This window comes from Pelophylax lessonae, assembly GCF_965119305.1.
Source record: "Pelophylax lessonae genome assembly, chromosome: 6".
NCBI classification, from domain to species: Eukaryota; Metazoa; Chordata; class Amphibia; order Anura; family Ranidae; genus Pelophylax; species Pelophylax lessonae.
In genome coordinates this window covers 215052576-215076344 of record NC_138773.1, presented here as the reverse complement: position 1 = coordinate 215076344, position 23769 = coordinate 215052576, and the positions used below count along the sequence as shown (strand labels likewise).

Here is a 23769-nt window from a genome sequence, read left to right as displayed (position 1 = left end):
TAGGCCCATGGCAGCATATTATAATATATATATATATATATATATATATATATATATATATATATATATATAATATATACATACATACATACACACACATACACACACACACACACAGGCATAGCAGCCCACATTACATTATTATATAGCCATCAAGCAGTGTCTGGCCTACCTGGTGATGACTGGTCCTGGCGCTCTGATCCGATGGCCTGGTCTGTAAGGGGGCAAATCCTTGCGGTCCAGAAGTGGTTAAACGTGCAGGAGGAGCGGTGTTTTTATCTATTAATGACTTTACTATTGCTTTAGGCCTGGCTCACATGTATGCGGGTTGGGGGCCCACATTTGCACAGGCATAGAAGCCCATTGATTTGAATGGGCTTGAGCTGCTATGCCTGCGTTTTCGGCTGAAAAAAGGTTCATGCAGAATTTAAGAAAATGCAGTGGCCATGAAATCCATCCTTCTTTTGCACCATGCGACTTACCTGCAGTTGCTGCACACACAAACTGTTTTTAAATGCTGGGCCCACATATATAAAAAACGCAGAAAGCTTGCCAGAGCAGGAACTGCAGGTAAGTCGCATGGTGCAAAAATAGGATGGATTTCAAGGCCACTGAATTTTTAAAAAATGCTGCATGCACCTTTTTTCTGCGGAAAATGAGTGCATAGCAGCCCGTTCAAATCAGTGGGCTGCTATGCCTGTGCAAATGTGGGCCGCCAACCCGCATACATGTGAACCGCCAACCCGCATACATGTGAACCGCCAACCCGCATACATGTGAACCAGGCCTAAAGCAATAGTAAAGTAATTTATAAACACCGGTCCTCCATCAGGTTTAACCACTTATTAACCACAAGGATTTGCCCCCTTAATGACCAGGCCATCGGAGCCGAGCACCAGGACCAGTCATCACCAGTTAGGCCAGACACTGCTTGATGGATTATTTTAGGCCTGGTTCACAGAGTCTGTACTGACTGACTATATAATAATGTGCATAAGTGAACCAAAGTCCCTAAATTCAGCAATGAAATTCAAGTGAGGTAGAAATTGAATAATTTAAATTTAATAATTGAATACCGTGATAATACCGTATACTGTGACAAAACCCTAATCAATTAATCGCAGCATGGAAATCTGATATCGTCACAAGCTTATACACATCCCATGAGTCATTGTAAAACTCTTGACATTCACATACATGACTAGGCATGATGGGAATTGTAGTTCCTAAACAACTGCAGGGCTGTAGTTCGGGAATCCCTGGCCTAGGCCATCTTTATGTAGAGCAACAATTCTTTTTTTCATATCCTCAGTTCTTTGCCATGAGGTGCCATGTTGAACTTCCAGTGACCAGTATAAAAGAGTAAGAGCGATAACACCAAATTTAACACACCTGCTCCCCATTCACACCTGAGACCTTGTAACACTAATCAGTCACATGACACGGGGGAGGGAAAATAGCTAATTGCCCCAAATTGGGCATTTTCACCTAGGGGTGTACTTACTTTTGTTGCCAGAGGTTTAGACATTAAAGGCTGTGTGCTGAGTTTTTTTTTTGAGGGGACAGCAAATTTACACTGTTATACAAGCTGTGAACTCACTACTTTACATTGTAGCAAAGTGTCATTTCTTCAGTGTTGTCACATGAAAATGTATAATAAAATATTTACAGAAATGTGAGGGGTGTACTCACTTGTGAGATACTGTATATACACACACAGGCAAGTTTATTATTATTATTATTATTATTATTATTATTATTATTATTATTATTAGGTACACCTTGCTAGTACCTGGTTGGACCCCTTTATGCCTTCAGAACGGACTTAATTAATCAGGGCATAGATTCAACAAGGGGTTGGAAATATTCCTATGAGATTTTGGTCCATATTGACATGACAGCATCACGCAGTTGCTGCACATCCATGATGTGAATCTCCCATTCCTCCACATCCCAAAGGTGCTCTATTGGATTGAGATCTGGCGACTCTGGAGGTCAATGGAGTACAGTGAAATCATGCTCATGTTCAAGTTTAAGATGATTTGAACTTTGTGACATGGTGCATTATCCTGCTGGAGGTAGCCATCAGAAGATGGGTACAGTGGGGAAATTTATGGTTTGATCCCCTGCATATTTTTTTTCAAGTTTGACCTAAAGTGTGCCAAGAAAATATCCCCCACACCATTAAACCACCACCAGCCTGAACCATTGATACAAGGCAGGATGGAGCCATGCTTACTCCAAACTCTGACCCTACCATCTGAATATCGCAGCTGAAATCTAGACTCATCAAACCAGGCAACATTTTTCCAATCTTCTATTGTCCAAAATTGGTGAGCCTGTGCGAATAGTAGCCTGTTTCCTTAGCTTACAGAAGTGGCACCCCGTGTGATTTTATGCTGCTGTAGCCCATCTGCTTCGAGGCACTATGTGTCGTGCATTCAGATGGTATTCTGCATACCTTAGTTGTAAGGGGTGGTTATTTGAGTTCTGGTTACCTTTCTATCCTCTTAAACCAGACTCCTCTGACCACAAGGCATTTTTGTCCATGCAACTGCTGCTCACTGGATATTTTCTCTTTTTAGACCAATCTCTGTAATCCCTAGGAGATGGTTGTGCGTGAAAATTCCAGTAGAACAGCAGTTTTTGCAATACTCAGACCAGCCCGTCTGGTACCAACAACCATGTCACGTTCAAAGTCACTTAAATCCCCTTTCTTCCCCATTCTGATGCTCAGTTTGAACTTCAGCAATCCGTCTTCACCACGTCTAGATGCCTAAATGCATTGAATTGGGTGCCCCATGTGATTGGCTGATTAGCAAACACCTTAACAGGTGTACCTTATAAAGTGGCCGGTGAGATTATATATATATATATATATATATATATATATATATATATATATATATATATATATATATATATACATATATACACACACACACACTTGAAACAGAGATAATGTATACTCAAATGTTGGAGACAGAGTTCTGCAAACTGAAAATGCAAACAAAATATAATACATTTCCATGCAATCACACCTCTTAGGGCTCTTTCACACAGTCCGCCTCCGTAGGCGGATCCGTGCTGCTCAGCAGTGCGGAGAGGGAGGTGTCACAGCTCCCGCTGCTCTCCATGGGGAATCAGGAGAGAGCGGACCGCCTGTCTGCTCTCATCCGATCCGATCCCCAGGACGGATGGAAAATAGGGTTTCCATCCGTCCGGATTTCACGGACAGGATCGGATGCGGATGGCAGCGGACATGTCACCGCTGACATCCGCTGCTCCATAGGGCTGAATGGGGCATCCGATCAGATCCACCTAAAAAACTGACAGGCGGATCTGATCGGACCGCCCGTGTGAAAGAGCCCTAAATCATCACTGCTGCAGCAAATTATTTTCCAGTCACAATTAATTGAATAGAGATCTCCTGTGTGTAGTCAATGTGTTTAGTCAAGTTACAGCAGTATAAATACATGTTTATCTAGGTGGTTTACAACTGGTTCACATCAGAAAGCAGTGCTAGAAATGCATGTTCCATGCACATTTTCCGCACAACAGTGCCTTTGTGTCTGCTTCAGGTGCCAATATATTCTTAAAGAGGTTGTAAAGCAGATTTTTTTTTCCACCCTGAAAGAGAAACACATAATGAGCTAGTATGCATCGCATACTAGCTCATTATGAAATACTTTCCTTAGAACGAGCCCCCGCTGCTCCATCCGCTTACCTCTATGACGGGCGACATGTTCAGTCGCCCGTCTTCCGGGATCACGGCATCCGGCCATCTGAGTGGCTGGAGCCGCGGTGACGTCACTCAGCGGCCGTTCCTTCAGAGCACATGCGCCAGTAACGTCACCGGCTGCATGTAAGGTAAATATCTCCTAAACGGTACATGTTTAGGAGATATTTACAGTACCTATAGGTAAGCCTCATCATAGGCTTACCTATAGGTTCAACTTGCAGAGGAGGGTTTACTTCCTCTTTAAAGAGTATGTAAACCCAACGTTTCATATTCCTGATAAGGTGAATAGTGATCGCCCGATATTTCCTTACATAAAAAAAAAAAGAAAACTTTTTTTTTTTTTTTTACAGGTACTGTTGTGGAGGAATCTGGAGTTCTAAAAGACCCCAAACCCCTCCTCTGCACTTAAAGCATTTAAAACGCCAAGTTTGGCTGTTTTGAATGCTGTAATTTTTTTGAATTTGGCGCCGAGTACCCGGAAGTGATGTCATGACTTCGGGTCTCCATGTAAAAACCCATCAGAGTCGAATGCGGCTTTTATCGGGTTTTCTCTTCAGTGGCCATGCAGGTTGGTTGCCCAGGTCTCCCAGTGGTACAGGAGACCCAGGCAAGCCGCAGGAAGGCGGAGGGAGGGATGTCCCCTCCCGCTCCTTCTCAGCCGCATCAGTTGTCATTACAAGAGAGCCGACCGTCGGCTATGGACACTGGTACCAGGGTGATGCCTCTAGCTGCAGGCATCACTCCGGTACAAGCATTTTCCCGAAATATCGGCAATATCGGTAACCTCAGGGGCCGATTCCAATATATCGGGAAAAGTGCAGATCGGCCCTCAATATATCGGCTTAGCCGATAATCGGTCGATCTCTAGTGAAAAGTTTCCAGTTGTCCGTCAAAGCACAAAAGCTTGGAAAGATTTTCACATCCTGTGAACATTTTTCATATAAAAATGAACAGGAAACGAATCTTGCGCATGGTATGGAGTTATTTTTTTCACCCCCCAAATACAGTGCATCCAGAAAGTATTCACAGCACTTTACTTTTTTCACATATTACAGCCTTATTCTAAAATGGATTAGATTTATTATTTTCTTCAAAATTCTACAAATACCCCATAACAAAGAGGGAAAGAAGAAAACAAAAAAAAAAATAAAAAAATCCCATGTACGTGAGTAATCACAGCCTTTGTTCAATACTTTGTTGAAGCACCTTTGGCACCAAATACAGCCTCAAGTCTTTTCGAGCATGATACTACAAGCTTAGCACACCTATTTTTGGGCAGTTTCTCCCATTCTTCTTTGCAAGACCTCCATCAGGTTGGATGGGGAGCGTCAGTGCACAGCCATTTTCAGATGTCTCCAGAGATGTTTAATTGGGTTTAAATCAGAGCTCTGGCTGTGTCACTCAGACATTCACAGAGATAGCTCATAGCCACTCCTTTGTTATCTTGGCAGTGTGCTTAGGGTCGTTGTCCTATTGGAAGATGAACCTTCGCCCCAGTCTGGAGGTCCAGAGCTCTGGAGCAGGTTTTCATTAAGGATGTCTCTGTACATTGCTGCATTTATCTTTCCCTCAATCCAGATTAGTCTCCCAGTTCTTGCCACTGAAAAACATGCCCACACCTTGATGCTTGCCACCACCATGCTTCACTGTAGGGATGGTATTGAACAGGTGATGAGCAGTGCCTGGTTTAAGTAATCTAGCATCTCTATTGCCGCTAGGATTACTTTTACAGTCAATGGAATTTGCTGGCTGAAAGAAAATCTCGGTCATTGCTGCAGCATCAGGTGTCCTGGTGAAGAAGCAAGGCTTGGGCTTAGACGCCACTGCCTAACACAGAAACTTGAAAAAGGACTTGCTCTACAGCACTGCTATGTAAATACAGTGCACCTGAACCATATTTTTAAGGATATTTTTATTGAGAGTTTTACAATACAAAACAAGAAAAATAAAATAACCTAACATACAATCAATATTGTAAATTGGTTACAACTGCAACCAAACTGTGCTTTCCATATTATATAAGTAACAGACATGCCGTGAAGGAGTATACAGGGGCGTCAGTCTATTCGGACAATACATGAATGGCAAAAGCAGCAAATAAATTATATATACGGTATTATATATATATATATATATATATATATATATATATATATATATATATATATATACACATACACATACACATACACACACACACACACACATATATACACACATATATATATATATATATATACACATACATACATTTTTATATTTATTAGGGATGCACCGAAATGAAATTCTTGGCCGAAGCCGAATAATAATGAAATGCTTGGCCGAAGGCTGAATACCGAACGCGGTGTTTCGCATTTTTTCCATTTATTTTGCCAATTTTTTCACCATTACAATAATTAAATGGTAAAAATTAGCTTTTTACTATTTTGTGTTGCTTTTCAGATAAATAAATCAAATAACAAAAATACAATTTCAAAATATTTATTTAACACTGAACATTTTTGAACAGTGTGTGTGTCCTAGGACTGGGAGCTACTTTTCTTTTCGCTGCTGCTGTTGCCGTAGCCGCTGCCGTGTCTTTCTCGTACTCTGCATGATGTTCGGGGTGTCTTGATTTTAAGTGATAAATTAAACTTGAAGTGCTGTACATTTTTGCAGATGCACCTCCTCTGGACAATTCAGCAGAACAATGTCTGCAAACGGCCGTTTTTGCCTCTCTCTCTGACACTTTAAAGTGCTTCCACACTGCTGACATGTTTGCTGCATAAAGCGCGTGTCTCTCACTCTACGTGGGTTATTTGATTGCGTCAGTGCCCTGATTACATTGCTGTGTCCCCGGCGGCTGTCGGCTCCCCCTTCTTCCTCACACTGCAGTGTCTGTGTGAGGAAGGAGCGCCGGCGATGAGAGATGATCTCATATGTTTACATATGAGATCATCTCTCATTGGACGGCTTGATCACACGGTGAATTGCCGTGTCCAAGGGACACGGCCGACACAGATTCTCCCCGATGCGCGCTCGCGGGAGTGCGCGGGGAGAGTCTTTCTGGGAGGCCGTTCGAAAAAGTCCACGCTGCAGCCGTATATAGGCTGTAGCGCGGATGGGAGGGAGTTAAAAACTTCATTGTTCGGCAAAATTTATTCGGCCTATTTACTTATTCGGTTGCCGAACATTCGGTGCATCGCTATATATATATATATATATATATATATATATATATATATATATATATATATATATATATATATATATATATATATACACACACACATACACACACACACACTAACAGATCGCCTACCACATAGTTTAGTCATTTGGGCCGGTGACACTAAAGTGAGAGGGCTGGGCACCCAACGGCCCCACAGCTTATCGAAAAGGTGTGGTCGTTGTCGTATTTCAAAAGTGAGTTTATACAGAGGTAAGGTATTGTTAACCAGCTGTAGCCAAGTATCTATAGAGGGTCAGGAAGGCAGCTTCCAACTCAGAATAGTTTTTTTGTCGTAAAAATATTGTTAGCTCTCCAAAAATGCCCAGTAAACAGTTTTTAGGGTGGGAGGGCACACCCAAAATGGTGGATAAAAATCCGCCCATCTCAGACCAAAATGCAGACACAACTGGGCACGACCAACAGTATAAAATCTGCATCATTCCCACAACCTCCAAAACATTCAGGGGATTCGCGTAATTTCATCTTGTGCAAATCGCACTGGGGTAAGGTGACTGATGAAATATTTTCATTTGTATAATTCTGTTTTTCAATGCTAGAACAGTGTTTTTAGAAGTATCTGTAAATTCATCCCAATTTTCCTCAGAGAGTTGCATATCTAATCTGGACCAGTGGGTTTTTGCTGTGAATTTAGGGTTAGAGTCAGCCATCAAAGCAAAGTAATAACCAGATATCAGCTTAGTCTGAGGACTTGAGCAGTTTTTCCAATGGGGCCATTCACAGTGGAAGTAAGTGGGAGCCAAACTGAGCTCGTAGGGCATGCAGAAGCTGAAAATATGAAAAGAGGGAAGCGGGAGGAAGTGCAAAATCCGCTCTCATTTGGGCAAAGGATTTCTGCCCCTCCTCATGCCCTTTGCATTTTTTTTCCTTAATTTGCAAGTTTTCAATACTTTTCTCCAGAGTTTTAATTTTTAATGTCATGATAAAGAGGAACAGATACTTTTAATCAACTATTTTTAACGAACCCCTAAGTAGAAAATAAAAGAATTTGGACTTACCTGTAAATTACATATCTTGGAGTGCAGTACACAGGCAGAGTATTCATACATCATGGGTTCTCGGAGTGTACCTTCAGGTCTTTGAGGCAGGGTGTTCCGTACAAGGTCCAGAGAACAGGTCAAACCTGGGAATCTATCCATCGGATTGGAACAGTAGCTCTGAGATATACTCCAATGGTTCTGACTTTTTCCAGGCAATGTAGAGAGATTTCTATTGGATGCTTAGAAGCAAGGCATAAGGATGGGAGGGTAAAGCTGGATACACACTACACAACTTTTGTTCGATTTCTTTTAGATTTACCTTTAGCTATGTAGTGCAAGGGCCTGCCTGATTGCATACAAAGTGAAAGCGTTTAAGTTTGACCTCATATTATATGGTTTTGGTAAATCTAAAGGAAAAAAAATCAAAGAAAATATGTATAGTGTGTACCCAAGCTTTATTCCTCATTGAGGTGGAATGATTAGACCACCTTCGTGAGAAAGGATGGCCTTGGCTGTAAGACAACCCTGTCATTCTAAAGTATGAGGAAAAGCTCTTTACAGTTCAGAAAACATTTGGATGTGACCGAGACCAAAAAAATGCTCCTTTGACAGAGATCCTCTAGGGCAGGGGTCTTTCAACTGTAGCTCTCCAGTTGTTCAGGAACTACAATTCCCATCATACCTAGTCATGTCTGAATGTCAGAGTTTTCCAACGCCTCATGGGATGTGTAGTTCCGCAACAGCTGGAGGACCGTAGTTTAAGGGTCCTGCTCTAGGGGAATAATCCTTCTAGGTTAAAATACTTTTTTTCTTCAGCAGAGGGGAGAAAGCACTGGGTGCTGCAAGAAGGCTTAATACAAGATACACCTTGAAGAAAGGCTCATACAAAAAGGGAGTGTGAAGTCAGAGGCCTTTGGAAAACAAAGGAAAAGGCAGAGACTTGACCTTTAGGAGTACTTAAGGCCAACATCTTATCAAGACCTGATTGTAGGAAAGCCAAAATGCAATGCACAAAGTGATCTCTTATGGGCCATACACACTATAAAATTGTCTTTAGATTTTTTTCCTTAAGATTTACCAAAACTATATAATATGAGGTCAAATTTAAACACTTTCAATTTGTATGCAATCAGGCAGGCCCTTGCACTATAGTTTAAAGGTAAATCTAAATCTAAAAGGAAATCCAACAACAAAAGTTGTATAGTGAGTATCCAGCTTTAGACTGAAGTGCTTGTTTTCACACCAGGCAGAAAAAAGGATTTGCAAAGGCAATAATATGTCTTCATGAAGTATTTTTTCTGCTTTTAGAGAGGGTATGAATCTTTCACACAGAAACCCCTCTATCCTTTAATATCTGGGTTGCAACAGCCATGCCATTAAAGCCAGAGATTAAAAAGCAGGATGAATAGAGGGCCTGTGATAACAGATCTGGCCTGTTGGGCAAAAGGCCAGGGGCCGCGTGCTAGAAGTCAGAATGTCTATACCAGGTTATTCTGGGCCAAGCTGATATGGTTAGAATCATCTTTTTTCTCTTGCTCGATTTTCTTGAGCAATCAAGTAAGGATTCGTACTGGAGAGAAGGCATAAATTAGCCTGAACAGAGACCAGGGGATCAAGGCATTAAGTCATCTGAAGCTAGAGGATCCCTGGAGTTTCTCTTCAAGAGAAGATCTGGTTTGCTTCCTTTAGGGCAGTCAGACTCCTGTTGCTCCCTTAATAGTTGATGCAGGCCACCATGGCAGTGTCTCTCAGCACCCCGATTGGGTGCCTCTTAGGAAGAGGGGTCCAGTGCTGTAGGGCTGGCTAGAGTTTTAGGAGTGATGACCCAGTCATCACAGCCTGCACATTGCTTGTTCATGAACAGAACAAGTTGGAGCAGGGTTTTTTTATGGTCTCTTTGTACCCAAAGAGGCATGGAGAGTTGGAGAAAAGTCAACATGCACAATGTCGAGGCAATGAGCTCTTCAATATTAGCAAGCATGCTGCTTGAATCTCCCTCTACAATATAGTGACAATCTGGGGGAGAAAGTGCTATTGCAGCTTCCTCCAATAATGCCTCAATATTCTCTTCATTCCCTTCCGTGCCCTCTAGGACTGGCATTTCAGGATCGGACTCCAGTTGAGAAACCAGAATGGGAGAAGAAGAGGTGGGCCATTTCTGGGTCATGGACACAGATGGCTGTGTTTAAGCCGTAATCTGTCTGAATGTGATGCACAGAATTCTGCTGTAGTCAAGTAGGCCACTTGTGTGCTTCAAATAAAGCTAGAATAGGATGCGGAGACCCGTGTTCGAGCCAGTTCCTCAAGTGCCAATGTAAAGTGACCATACAGGAACCAGTGTCCGAAGCACCTTTGGAGGCCGGTGTTCCGTGAGAATTACCTACCCGTGAGAAAAACCTACCCTCGTCACTTCGGTGCACGGCACTGTATGTAATGCAGCGGTTACATTAAAACAACTGTGCTGCAATAGGAGTCATCTCCGCTCCTGTCCCTGTCACTTCCCTGCTCTCGGCTAGTAAATATTAAAGCGGCGGCGGGTGTATGAAAACATAAATCACGGAGCCGAGACCTGCTTTTATATTTACTAGCCCAGATCAGGGAAGTGACAGGGACAGGAGTGGAGATGACTCGCATTGCACCACAGCTGTTTTATGTAACCGCCGAGTGGGTAGATTTTTTTCACGGTACCATACTAGTGCGCATGCGCACTAGTCAGCTCCTCAGCTGTTCCATTAGGTATCCGGGGCTGTGAGCATGCGCACTGCTGCGCTGCTCAGCTGTTCCTGGCCGGAAGTGACGAGGATAGGTTTTTCTCACGGGGTAGGTAATTCTCACGTTACACCGGCCCCACAGCGTAGAGTCCAAGAACAGCTTGCAATGTTTTATCAAGGTAACACCTATCCAGATACAATGTTTCTATTCTGGAATTAGAACACAGTGGGGACGTAACTGAAGAATCAGGAGATAAAATAAGGGAAAAATTATAAAACTAGATAAGCCAGGTGTGATCCTCTCCATGAAAGAGAAAAGGTTATTCACCTTCAAACACTCGCATAAAACTAAGGATTTCTTAAGTGGGGTAGGGTTATCATAGAGGTGCCCTGGGGGGTACCAGTGTCAAATTACCAAAAGGTACCTGCCTACAACCCATGGTGTACAATTATTCTGGTGTTCTGTACTATATGAATAAAATGTGTTTAGGCATGTTGGGACTATAAATTTAACAAAGCAAAAATTATGGTCAAGTAATATTCCAAAAAGTACCGTAAGTTTAGCTTATACCAGCCCCCCCCCCCCCTCCAACAGCAGACCATTGGCATCTGCTGATCTACAGACAGGAGATCCTAGCCCGATACAGCTGAAAACCTTTTTAAATCAGTAAACTGTCATGGTATGCCTATGGTTATCTTTAGGTAATGCAACAGTAAACCAGTGATCTCAGTATAATTTACTAGAAAAGGTTTTTTTATTCTCGCCAGTCCTCAGGAGGGATGTGTTGGAGCTGGAGAGAGTCCAGAGAAGGGCAACTAAACTAATTAGGGGATTGGAGGACCTTGACTATGAAGAGCGTCTACAATCGCTCGATTTATTCTCCCTGGAGAAGAGACGTCTGAGGGGGGACATGATAGCAATTTATAAATATCTTAATGGGGATCCCAGCTTAGAAAAAAAGCTGTTCATTCGAAGGGATTGCATGAGGACTCGAGGGCATACAATGCGATTAGAGGAGAAGCGTTTTAACCTCAGGCAACGCGGGGGGTTCTTTACTGTTAGGGCAACAAGATTGTGGAATTCTCTACCACAAGAGGTGGTTTCTGCGGGTAGTATGGTGGCTTTCAAAAGACTCTTAGACTTACATCTCAAGGATCAGAACATTCAGGGGTATGGGAGATGATTACAGCCACACATGCCTACACAGGTTGAACTGGATGGACTATTGTCTTTATTCAACCTCACCTACTATGTAACTATGTAACTATAATATATGTTACTAATTTTTACATAATAAAATCTGCAATATGTATACTTTTTAAATCCTAGCAGTCCTAGGTTTCATGAATGTACACACAAGCACAGGGTCAAATTTTTTTTTCTCTGTTCTTTGAACAAACCGCATTCACATCTGGCAATTGGGTTAATAATGCTACTAAAATATCCCTAAGCTAGAATTATTTCTTAGCCAACATGATGACCACTTGAAAGGCACTGAGAATTTAGGGGAAAAGATTGTACAAAGCAAAAAAAGACAAAAATGATCATTTAGAGATTCTATAAAGGAGTAATTTCAGTCTGCCGAACACTCCTGTTCCTAAATACATAATCCACATCCACTCTGTCACCATCCGCTCATAAGATGAAAAATATATATTCGTGTGTAATTTAGTTAACATGGATCTCTGCAGCTCCTCCAGAGTTTCCATGGTCCTCTTGGCTGCTTCTTTGATTAATGCTGGTAATAAAGGTGGACTCTATTTACTAATTAGGTGACTTCTGAAGGCAATTGGCTCCACTAGATTTTAGTTAGTGGTATCAGAGTAAAAGAGGCTGAATACAAATGCATGCCACACTTTTCAGATATTTGTAAAAAACATTTATGATTTTCCTTCCACTTTACAATTAATGTGACACTTTGTGTTGGACTATCACATAAAATTCCAATAAAACACATTTACATTTTTGGTTGTAACAATTGTGGGAAATTTCAAGGGGTATAAATACTTTTTCAAGGCAATTTACATACATACACACACACAGACATGTATACACAGTGCAGCACACATACAGCTCAGTACACCATCCATACAGTAAATAATGCATTCTGTATGAAGGCCAACTACTCGCCTGACCAACTACTCGATTAGGTTGATTTGTTGCTTAAGCTATAGTCATAACCAGGATCTAAAAATAGATCCAGGATCTTAAAATCGATCGAACAGTTGAGAATAGGGCTGCAACTGATGATTATTTTCAATCAGTTGGCAGTTTTTTTTTTTTTTGGAAAAAAGTGCAGCTGCAGGCATCATCCAGGCATAACCAAAGTTGGACGATGTACCAGTACATTGCCTGGTGTTAAATGGTTAACGCCAATTTCAGGTTTGGTAGCCTCCCAGTCAGCCTTCTTTCCCACACCTATTTTTTTCTAATTTGTGGGTGCTTCTTACCCCTGCACAAAACTGTTCTCAGGACGATGTATGCGCACCATTTTGTCCAGCAGTACTATTAAGGGTTGTATGAATACTTTATGAAAATAACACAGATTTCATCCAAGATTTTTCTAACTGGATTAAATTGTGAAAATAAGCAAGTAAAAGTTGTGTGAATATTGTATGCTGTGTCCACAATGTCCTAAACACACCGGAAGTGGAATGAATGACTCCATTAGTTGTTCAACCCAAAGACCAGTGGCAGGAGGTGGATAAACCTGAGAGTCTGAGGAGGGAAGTCCTGAGTATTCCGGGCAAGCTACACTTTTAATTGTTGGTCCTGCTAGCTGACTGGCTGTCATTAGCTTAAAATCATCCTCCAGATTGAGTAGGCAGCATTGAATACTGATAAACTCAAACCATAATGGTTTAGATCAGTGGGTCTCCAAACTCTTCAAGTATGAAGGCCACATCATATTTTACAAATTTTTGCTGGCCAGAAAGAAAACCTAAATTTTAAAAATAAATGAATTTAAATGAATAAATGGGTTTACTTGGATCCCATTGTAATCAGCATGATAGGATTCAGAATAGAGAACATTAGTAAGACTCCCTGTTAGAGCCTCCCCCCCCCCTTACCATCAGGGTCCCCCCCCCTTACCACTGTAAGGTTTACAGAGTGACTGTGCCTCATTGACTGGAATACCTAATCTGCACACATTCAGAATATGCCACTGACCCTAGCGGTCCAAATGAGGTCACAGGCCACACTTTGGAGACCCTTGGTTGAAATGCAACATCACAGAATATACACACACACACACACACACACACACACACACACACACACACACACACACACACACACACACACACACACACACACACACACACACACACGGAAAGTATTCAGACCCCCTTAAATTTTTCACTCTTTGTTATATTGCAGCCATTTGCTAAAATCATTTAAGTTCATTCTTCTTCCTCATGAATGTACACATAGCACCCCATACTGACAGAAAAACACAGAATTGTTGACATTGTTGCAGATTTATTAAAAAAGAAAAACTGAAATATCACATGGTCCTAAGTATTCAGACCCTTTGCTGTGACACTCATATTTAACTCCGGTGCTTTCCATTTCTTCTGATCATCCTTGAGATGGTTCTACACCTTCATTTGAGTCCAGCTGTGTTTGATTATACTGATTGGACTTGATTAGGAAAGCCACACACCTGTCTATATAAGACCTTCCAGATCACAATGCATGTCAGAGCAAATGAGAATCATGAGGTCAAAGGAACTGCCTGAAGAGCTCAGAGACAGAATTGTGGCAAGGCACAGATCTGGCCAAGGTTACAAAAAGATTTCTGCTGCACTTAAGGTTCCTAAGAGCACAGTGGCCTCCATAATCCTCAAATGGAAGACGTTTGGGACGACCAGAACCCTTCCTAGAGCTGGCCGTCCGGCCAAACTGAGCTATCGGGGGAGAAGAGCCTAGGTGAGAGGGGTAAAGAAGAACCCAAAGATCACTGTGGCTGAGCTCCAGAGATGCCATCAGGAGATGGGAGAAAGTTGTAGAAAGTCAACCATCACTGCAGCCCTCCACCAGTCGGGGCTTTATGGCAGAGTGGCCCGACGGAAGCCTCTCCTCAGTGTAAGATACATGAAAGCCCGCATGGAGTTTGCTAAAAAACACCTGAAGGACTCTGAGATGGTGAGAAATAAGATTCTCTGGTCTGATGAGACCAAAATAGAACTTTTTGGCCTTAATTCTAAGCGGTATGTGTGGAGAAAACCAGGCACGGCTCATCACCTGTCCAATACAGTCCCAACAGTGAAGCATGGTGGTGGCAGCATCATGCTGTGGGGGTGTTTTTCAGCTGCAGGGACAGGACGACTGGTTGCAATCGAGGGAAAGATGAATGCGGCCAAGTACAGGGATATCCTGGACAAAAACCTTCTCCAGAGTGCTCAGGACCTCAGACTGGGCCGAAGGTTTACCTTCCAACAAGACAATGACCCTAAGCACACAGCTAAAATAACGAAGCAGTGGCTTCCCAACAACTCCGTGACTGTTCTTGAATGGCCCAGCCAGAGCCCTGACAAACCCAATTGAGCATCTCTGAAGAGACCTAAAAATGGCTGTCCACCAACGTTTACCATCCAACCTGACAGAAATGGAGAGGATCTGCAAGGAGGAATGGCAGAGGATCCCCAAATCCAGGTGTGAAAGACTTGTTGCATCTTTCCCAAAAAGACTCCTGGCTGTATTAGATCAAAAGGGGGCTTCTACTAAATACTGAGCAAAGGGTCTAAATACTTAGGACCATGTGATATTTCAGTTTTTCTTTTTTAATAAATCTGCAACAATGTCAACAATTCTGTGTTTTTCTGTCAGTATGGGGTGCTAAGTGTACATTCATGAGGAAGAAGAATGAACCTAAATGATTTTAGCAAATGGCTGCAATATAACAAAGAGTGAAAAATTTAAGTGGGTCTGAATACTTTCCGTACCCACTGTATGTATGTGATATATATATATATATATATATATATATATATATATATATATATATATATATATATATATATATATATATATATATATATATATATATATATATATAAACGTTTTCAACTGAAATTATATAACTGTGCGCTACCTGCCAGCTTAAAAAAATTTCTTTACTCCAGTTAAAATATATACACAAAGAAAAAAAAAAACGTGAGTAGACGCATATCCTAAAAATACTTGGCGAGTCCTTAGAAGCCTTCCTATGGAAACAAAGGCAAGCCTGATTAACTTGTCACACTCTATATACTGTGAGATATGTTTTGGAAGTACAGGAAGCTTCTAAAACAGACAAAAAGGTCTTTTGGCTACTCATCAATTCTTCAGTGGCTTGTAGTGCCTTCTCATCTTACAGTCTTCAACTACTGAAGCTGGGAAAACTATGTTATACTCCCTTTTAACTGCTGAGAAATGAATTTCAACTTCATTATCTCAGCAATTTTTCAACAGGTTAATGAATGCAGATTTTATAGAGCTCGGCATTGCAATTTCACAGTGGCAGAAGATTTGACAAACTGGATCTCCGCTTCATTATTGGGGAAACCAGCTAAAAGACTTGTGCATTTGGGCATGAATCCAAAAGTTTTTTAAGGGGGTATTCCACCCTTGGAAAAGGCCTCTTTGTCTTAGAATAATGCCCAGCTGCCCTCTTCCCTCGGGCTCACAATATTACCCTGGATAATAAACATCTAGCAGGCAGAGTATACTTGAAGCTATGCATTTCTGTGACTGATGAAATTCAAAGCGTGAACCTCAAATCACTTGAAATAAAAGATTAAAGCCAATGAAGACAATTGAATACACTTAAAAAAAGTAAAAAAAGTAAAAAAAAAAAAAAAAAAAAAATCAGCAAATGCAAAGAAAAAGAAAAAATTATATATCTAATTTAGCTATAGGGCAGCCACATAACTGCTACAGAAGAGAAAGTTAGCAGTGTATCAGAGCTGCCCATTTCATTTCCTTACACAGTCTCACACCCTACCACACTCGTGCTTCTTCTCAAATAAATATACCCAAAAGCATAAGATGACAGCGCTGGCTGATCAGGTGCTCAGACAGACAGGCACTGCTAGAAAACGCTTCTCAGGAGAAAAACACTTGCTGGATTTTTTTTGTTTTTTTTTCCTCAAGATAAGCCTGCATCAAAATCTCCAGTTTTTAGCGCCATCTATTTTCTGCCAAAGCGTAAACACAAAAGCGAGTATTTAATTGCAGCTGCAGGCATCACCCCGCTACAATTTTTTTTTTTTTTTAGAGCTGGCAGCTGGCTCTCTTGCACAAAATGCCAGCAACTAAGCTAGCCGCTGGATTGCTTTTACAAGCAACGGTGGGGGGACATCCCTCCCCTCCTGCCGTTCTCTCGTGCTCTCCTGTCCCGCCGGGAGACCCGAGTGACCAGCTGGCATGTCCACCGGCTGGATCACAGCCAGAATCAGCTTTGATTACTTCTGGGGTACTATAGCAGAGAGCCAATGACCTTACATCACTTATAGTTTACCCAGATGTCAAGGGTGCCATTTTTATAAAAATCAAAAGCATTCAAAAAACACAGATCATGGTGTTTTTAAGGGCAGAGAAGGGATTTTGGGTCTTCTAGACATCAGATCTCTCCACAAAGAGCAGCTGTCACATGCCTATTGCTGTCACAAAGAGGTTTAAGGTTTATATTCCTTGTGACAGCAATAAAAGTGAAAGAATGAAAAATTTAAACAAGAGTAAAGAAAAAAAAAAATGAGTCCAGCAAAGGATGTATGGGGACATACTGAACAAACCATCAGTGGACAGTAATAAATAAATGTTAAGAGGGTGTTATTGTTGGCTGTTATGTTTATTTGATGCCATAATGATTACTACTAGCTAGTGACACCCTCTTGTTACCATGTATGTGCTGTTCTGTACCCCTGACATTTGTTTATTTATTGCATTTTTTGTTTACACTTATGCATCTGTCCTATTCTCTCTCTGAATTTTAAATTAAATAAAATATTTGCAAAAAAAAAACTTCTAGTCTATTAATTCATCTTCCCAAAAAATAAAGCGCACAACTGACTACTAATTTAAACTACAAATAAAAGAAAATATTTTATGAATGCCTACCTTCTGCCATTGCTTTCGTGGTGATGCCTAGGGGAAAGAAAAGTAAAGTAGTGCATTAGTTGGTATAGAGGGTTATACATATGTTTAAGAGCATTACATCTGCAAACTGACAATGTAACATCACATGTGACTTCTAGTTTAGAAACAGAAACCATACGCAACATTTGCCACAGTCTCTTAATTATGTAAGCAGTCCAGCACCATGGACTCTTCAGATTTGGTAATAATTTCCTTTGCATTTGCGCGCTATTCTTTTTTAATATACATGTCTTTCGGTTCATAGCTGCAGCAGCTTTGGAAATACATGGGTATGCTCCCCCAAAATTTTTTGCCTGTTTATTATGTATTCGGTCTAACCAGACCATCGAGGTTGAGCAGCCCTCCCCACCCCCCACACACACCTGTACTCAGTGTCCACCATCAAGTGGATATAGGAGGAGTCCCCTGTAGTGCATTTGCACATTTTTCCCAGCAAGGAGTATTATCTCCAAGGGTTAAAAAGGCTGGATTCATCTCTTTTTCATGGATAGTGTAGGACCCACTGATAATGGGGTACTTTGACGCAGTAGTGGGCTTGAGCACGATATGGCCATATGGTGGGACCAAACCCCCATTTTTATTTATGGACTCTCTTCAGATTTGGTAATAATTTCCTTTGCATTTGCGCGCTATTCTTTTTTAATATACATGTCTTTTGGTTCATAGCTGCAGCAGCTTTGGAAATACATGGGTATGCTCCCCCAAAATTTTTTGCCTGTTTATATAGTCCAGCACCATACGTTTCAGTTGAAAAAAATAGTTCATATTCCCATCTAACACGTTCCTGGATATAGACACATCTGTTATGGGTGCTGCAGCGATCACCAGCTGGACACTGGATATATCACAGATAAGTATACATGTTCGCCAGCACACCATGGATCTTGCATAGCAGTCTAAAAAATGTCCCGAGTGGCTCTGAAACATTGCACTTATCCTGACGTGAACCTTTCGCAATAATACGTTTTTTTGGACTGCTATGCAAGATCCATGGTCTGCTGGCAAACATGGTATACTTATCCATTGACAAAAACATTACGTTTAAGAAAAAAAAAAAAAAAAAAAAGGGATGTGGGTTTTTGGACACATTGGTAGGAGTTTACTCTTGCCCTGACAGGCCATCTTCCTAAACACTACTGAGACATTCTGCAAGATGTGAGTGCACAAACTACCAATTTATTAGTAAAACTAATAAACTATTATGTTAGGAAGCGACACTACATTAATAAAATTGTCAAGAAGCACCATTTAATAAGGCTCAATAAAAGGCGTCTCGGATCCTGAATCATTGCAAATCGCCGGACACCTTTGCAATTCCCAAGACTTGCAAAGGCACCCCAAACGCGGTGCAATTTTGCCGCAATTGCGATAAAATTTGGCAAACCGAATTGCAGGGCACCTGTCGCTCAAAAGAGGTCCTTGTAATTTTTTTAGGCGACAGGTGTCCCGCAAAATAGTGCCGCGTTTGGGGTGCTGTTGTAAGTCACAGGAATCGTATTGGGCGTCCTGCGATTTGTAATGATTCAGCGATTATGCCCCCGATCCGAGATGCCTATATGTGAATGGAGCCTTAACCAGACCACACCCAATAAGTTTAAAAAGGTAGCGTTATGGAATTGCAGGCATCAAGTAACTAAGTGCCGGTTCACACTTGTGCGATGCGGAAATGCTGCGAATATGCAGCGTGATCCCGCATCGCATCCGCACCTCTGGCAGTTCACACTGCCATATGCGATAAGCAGGGGGTGTCAATTAAATGTTAACTACACCCCCAGTTTGATCGCATACCGCAGTGCGATCTGACAGTTCGCACAGAATCGGATTGCACAAGTGTGAACCACTGTCTGATCCGATCCTGATGCGGCTGAAAAAAAGGGCCCTGTGCGTGTTTGGTGCGGAAACAGTGCGAATTCAGCCATACAAAGTGTATGGCTGAATTCGCATCCGCACATGAGATCTCATGTAATGAAGGAGCAGTGCGCTCCGAATTACATGCGATCTCGCAAGCCGCACAAATGTGAACCGGCACTTATTGTTTCTAAAGAATGTTATTATTAAAATTAAAAAAAAAAAAAAAAAAAACGTTACGTTTACCTGCTCTGTGCAATGGTATTGCACAGAGCGGCCCCGAAACCTTTCCTTCTGGGGTCAAACACCAGCACTGTCCCCTCTTCTTCTGCGTCTGGCCCCATAGCTCTTGCTATGGAGGCAGACAAGTGGGCGAGATCCTGAGCCATGTTGTGTGTGTCTATGGTCTTGGGCACAGCACTGGATCGAGATCAGGCTCAGGTAAGTACTTCGTTTTACCTGAATGCAGAGAATGCCTAAGGGCTCTTTCACACGGGCGTTTTTTTAGGCGGATCCGATCGGATGCCCCATTCAGCCCTATGGAGTAGCGGATGTCAGCGGTGACATGTCCGCTGACACCCGCATCTCATCCAATTCCCTATAGGAGAGCAGCGGGGGCTGCGACACCTCCCTCTCCGCACTGCAAGCTGAGACGGAGCTGTCATCCGCCGGGCTCAGCGGGGATCGCGGATCGATCCCCGCTGAGCAGCACGGATCCGCCTACGGAGGCGGACCGTGTGAAAGAGCACTAAAAGGTAAAAAAAAAAAGAAAAATTTGCATTTGCAACAACTAAGTCTTGATTCCTGTGTCCCATGAGGCGGCTTTCATCCTAGGTCTAGGGTAGTAAGAGGTCTCATCTGCCCGTGTGGACATTTAGCATCGCTCTTATTTAACTGTCAAAAACCAAGATTTCAGTATGTAGTGAAGGCTTTGGTATTGCTTTATGGGAACAAGGACATATTCTGGGCTGAGCCTGGGTCTAAGTCCCCGTTCACACTGGGGCGACCTGGTCGCCTCACAGGTCGCCTTCCATAGGGAAGCTGCGGACCCGTTCGAATAGGAGCGACACAAGTCGCTCCGACTTAGAAAAAGGGTCCGGAGCTTCTTTGGGGCGACCATCATAGACTTCAATGTTATGAAGTCCGTGCCGGCCGCTCCGAGGTCGCGGCGCGCTGCTCGCACCACGACCTCGGAGGTCGCCCCCCCCCCCCCCCCCCCCCAAGTCGGATCGCCCCAGTGTGAACGGGGCCTTAGAGACACAAGGGGCTTCCCCAATGATAACGCTAAAGAAAAACAAACAATCAAACCAGCATATTAGAAGACCTGGCCATTGTTCCAGTTTGTGATGGGAGGTACTGGCAGTGTGCAAGCACCAATTATCCCTCTTCCCTCCCCTCTACAAAAACACAAAAAAGCACCAAGCCTTTAAGTTTCACAGAATTAGGCAAGGTGAAAATGATGCCTGAAGGTGGGAGAATTGGGTATGCATGTCCGATTGACCTTGGAACCCTCCAACACTTGCATACACTTCAAGTTCATTTATTTTTTTTAATTTACAATCCATTCAAAAAGCCTGGAGAGTGCATGGATTTCACTGCTACTTAGATGAAAACTCCCACAAAGACTAAAACAGTCTTAGAACAATTAAAATAAAAATCCTGAACTGCCATGAGAGGCAGAAAAAAAGACAGACAATGAAATGATGATAACCACTTAAGGGGAACTTCGAACAATATAAAAAGGGTAAGCATTTTCTGTGAGCGGAAGACTTGATTAACAGCCAGTTGCTATCATGTTAAAATGCAGATGAGAATAATAGCAGTGGCTGATATCACGCCTGGCTAAACTTTGCTGTAATGAATACATTTTTCAAGACTTATTTTCCAATGTGGAATAAAATGGCAGTGTTCAAGGCTACCTTACCCTGCAAAATTTAAATGATTCATTGTATGAATCTTACAAGATCTATGGCCACAGACAGTATTACAGGGACACCATTGAAGTTCTATGGGCTCCCAGGGTCATGTAAATGCAAGATGGAAACCTACTTCGATGATACGCAAAACCAAAAAGGGACTTTTCCTATATAAAGAAGGAATAATCACGTGACAAGATGAAGGCTTTATTTTAAAAAACTTTAATGCCAGCCATAATACCTTTACATAGACTCAGGAATTGCATGTAAAACATGTACCTTTTAATAGGACTTTTGGAAGGCAGTCTACGAACAGGATATTTATTCCAAAGGATTCCATACATTTTTAGAATAAATGTTTGTGCCCACTATGCCTTTTCAAATCCAGTGTCATTTTACAGGCACAAACAGCACACACCAGTGTTATGTAGAAATAATTAACATCTTGAAAGCTTTTGTTCCACCAAGATGGCTCCTTCATACACAAATTCTTGGTCTAATAAGTACTTGTAAGAATAACGAATATTTCCTTAAAATGAACATCAGTAACTGATTTTTCACAAAAACTTTCTACATCATCCTGTAACTCTATGGCACCCTTTTGCCAACGACATTTAGCCAAATCATTAAACTTTGGCTAAATCAGTGGCTGAGAGCGCTGACCAGAGTGTTCTGGCATGGGGGCCGTCCACCTGTCAGAACAATAGCACAGCAAGGGACAGCGCCTCCAACCTGAGCCGTCAGTTTTTTGTTCAACCCAACTAGTAGGGTGTACGAGGCTTTAGACAGGTAACCAGTGAAAAAGCAAGGTTTTCCAGCACAGAGTTCAGCTTTAGGGGATCCTGCTGTGCTGCTTACCTGTGGTTCGGGACAGATGTGTGAACCAGGGTCGCTCACCCGTTCCTAACTGTAGGTAACCGACGTGTGTGGATACATATGAACAGCGATGGCTCCTCTCAGCCTGCCATTGCTTTGTACAAGCTGAGCCCCTTCAGCTGTTCACATACACCTGTGATCTGAGCCACAATAATTAAATTCTAGCAGTTGCAATCCCTTGTATTTATTACAGGTACTTGTTAAGCTATGCAGCTCTTTACACTCACATCAAAACCAAAAAGGGGATTCCCCTGGGAGTGGGACTTTTTAGGCACCAAGATACTAAGAAACAACCAATTATATAAAAAAGTCAGTTCTTTATTCATACAAAAAAGATAAAAACATAAGGCAAGCTATAAACTACTTCACATTTAACAGTCGAACTAGAGACCACACGACCCCTGGGTTAGAACCCGACGCGTATTAGTAGCCTGCCTAGGCGATTAAAAACAAATGGTCAGCATATCGATGTTGTCCATCAGGGGTGCCGTTTTCAGAGAGGTTTAAGGTCTAAGCCAGAATCCTGGATGTTAGAGTGTTCAGAATTTGTGTGCTGACCAGTCTCAATTGGAGGCTGGGTGGGAGCGGCTGGAACCTCATAACAGCAAATCTTGGAAACGGCAAAAAAAATCGTTCACGGAGGGGAGAGCGCCTCACAAGGCCTGTGTGTTCGGCAGAAGAGCAAGCAGATATACAACATGAGCAATCTTTAATGTTACTTACACTCTGTTAAACTTTCAGTGCGAAATAGAAATACATTTTTATTATTACGGGTCAAGAATTGTGAACTTTGAGGCCTCCATTGACCTTGCTACATATTGAGTCAAAACTCTTTCAGTTTGAAAAACACATTGCGTCCATTGTTTGAGATGGTTTTGTTTGCCTGTACTTTGAGATGAGAAGCGGTGTCATCTGCCCCGAAAAGAAATTGTGTTTGTTAAACTTTGAATAAGAGAAACCAGAAAGATCATAAAACTATGTTCAGGCCATGAGACATTTTATCACACAATGGCCGAAACTCAATTTCAGGATAACACCTGTGTTCACCCATCCACAAGCAGGATAAGCTATTGTCTATATCATGAGGAGACAAACAAACGGAAACGGACAAAGACTAGAATCTATCATTCATTTACCTATAAAACCAACAGGGGGGTAGGGTTGTTGGAATCTACATGGAGTCAAATAAACATTGTCACTTAGAATGACGAGAACTGCAAATCTCAAAATGAATTTCATAAAATCATAAACTGATACAACATCTTTGCCCCATCATATACAAAAGGTGTTATGGAACTATGTTGTTATGACAACCTCCTACTG

The 23769-nt window shown here is 42.0% G+C and overlaps 1 protein-coding gene across 1 annotated transcript in view; it reads right to left on the bottom strand.

The window, feature by feature from the left end:
- ADARB1 (adenosine deaminase RNA specific B1) overlaps positions 1-23769 on the bottom strand; it is a 96516-nt gene that overhangs the window by 52114 nt on the left and 20633 nt on the right. The window contains exon 2 of the mRNA XM_082261212.1: positions 17768-17794. Within this exon, the coding sequence (XP_082117338.1) occupies positions 17768-17794 (27 nt within the window). The remainder of the gene's footprint in view (positions 1-17767; positions 17795-23769) is intronic.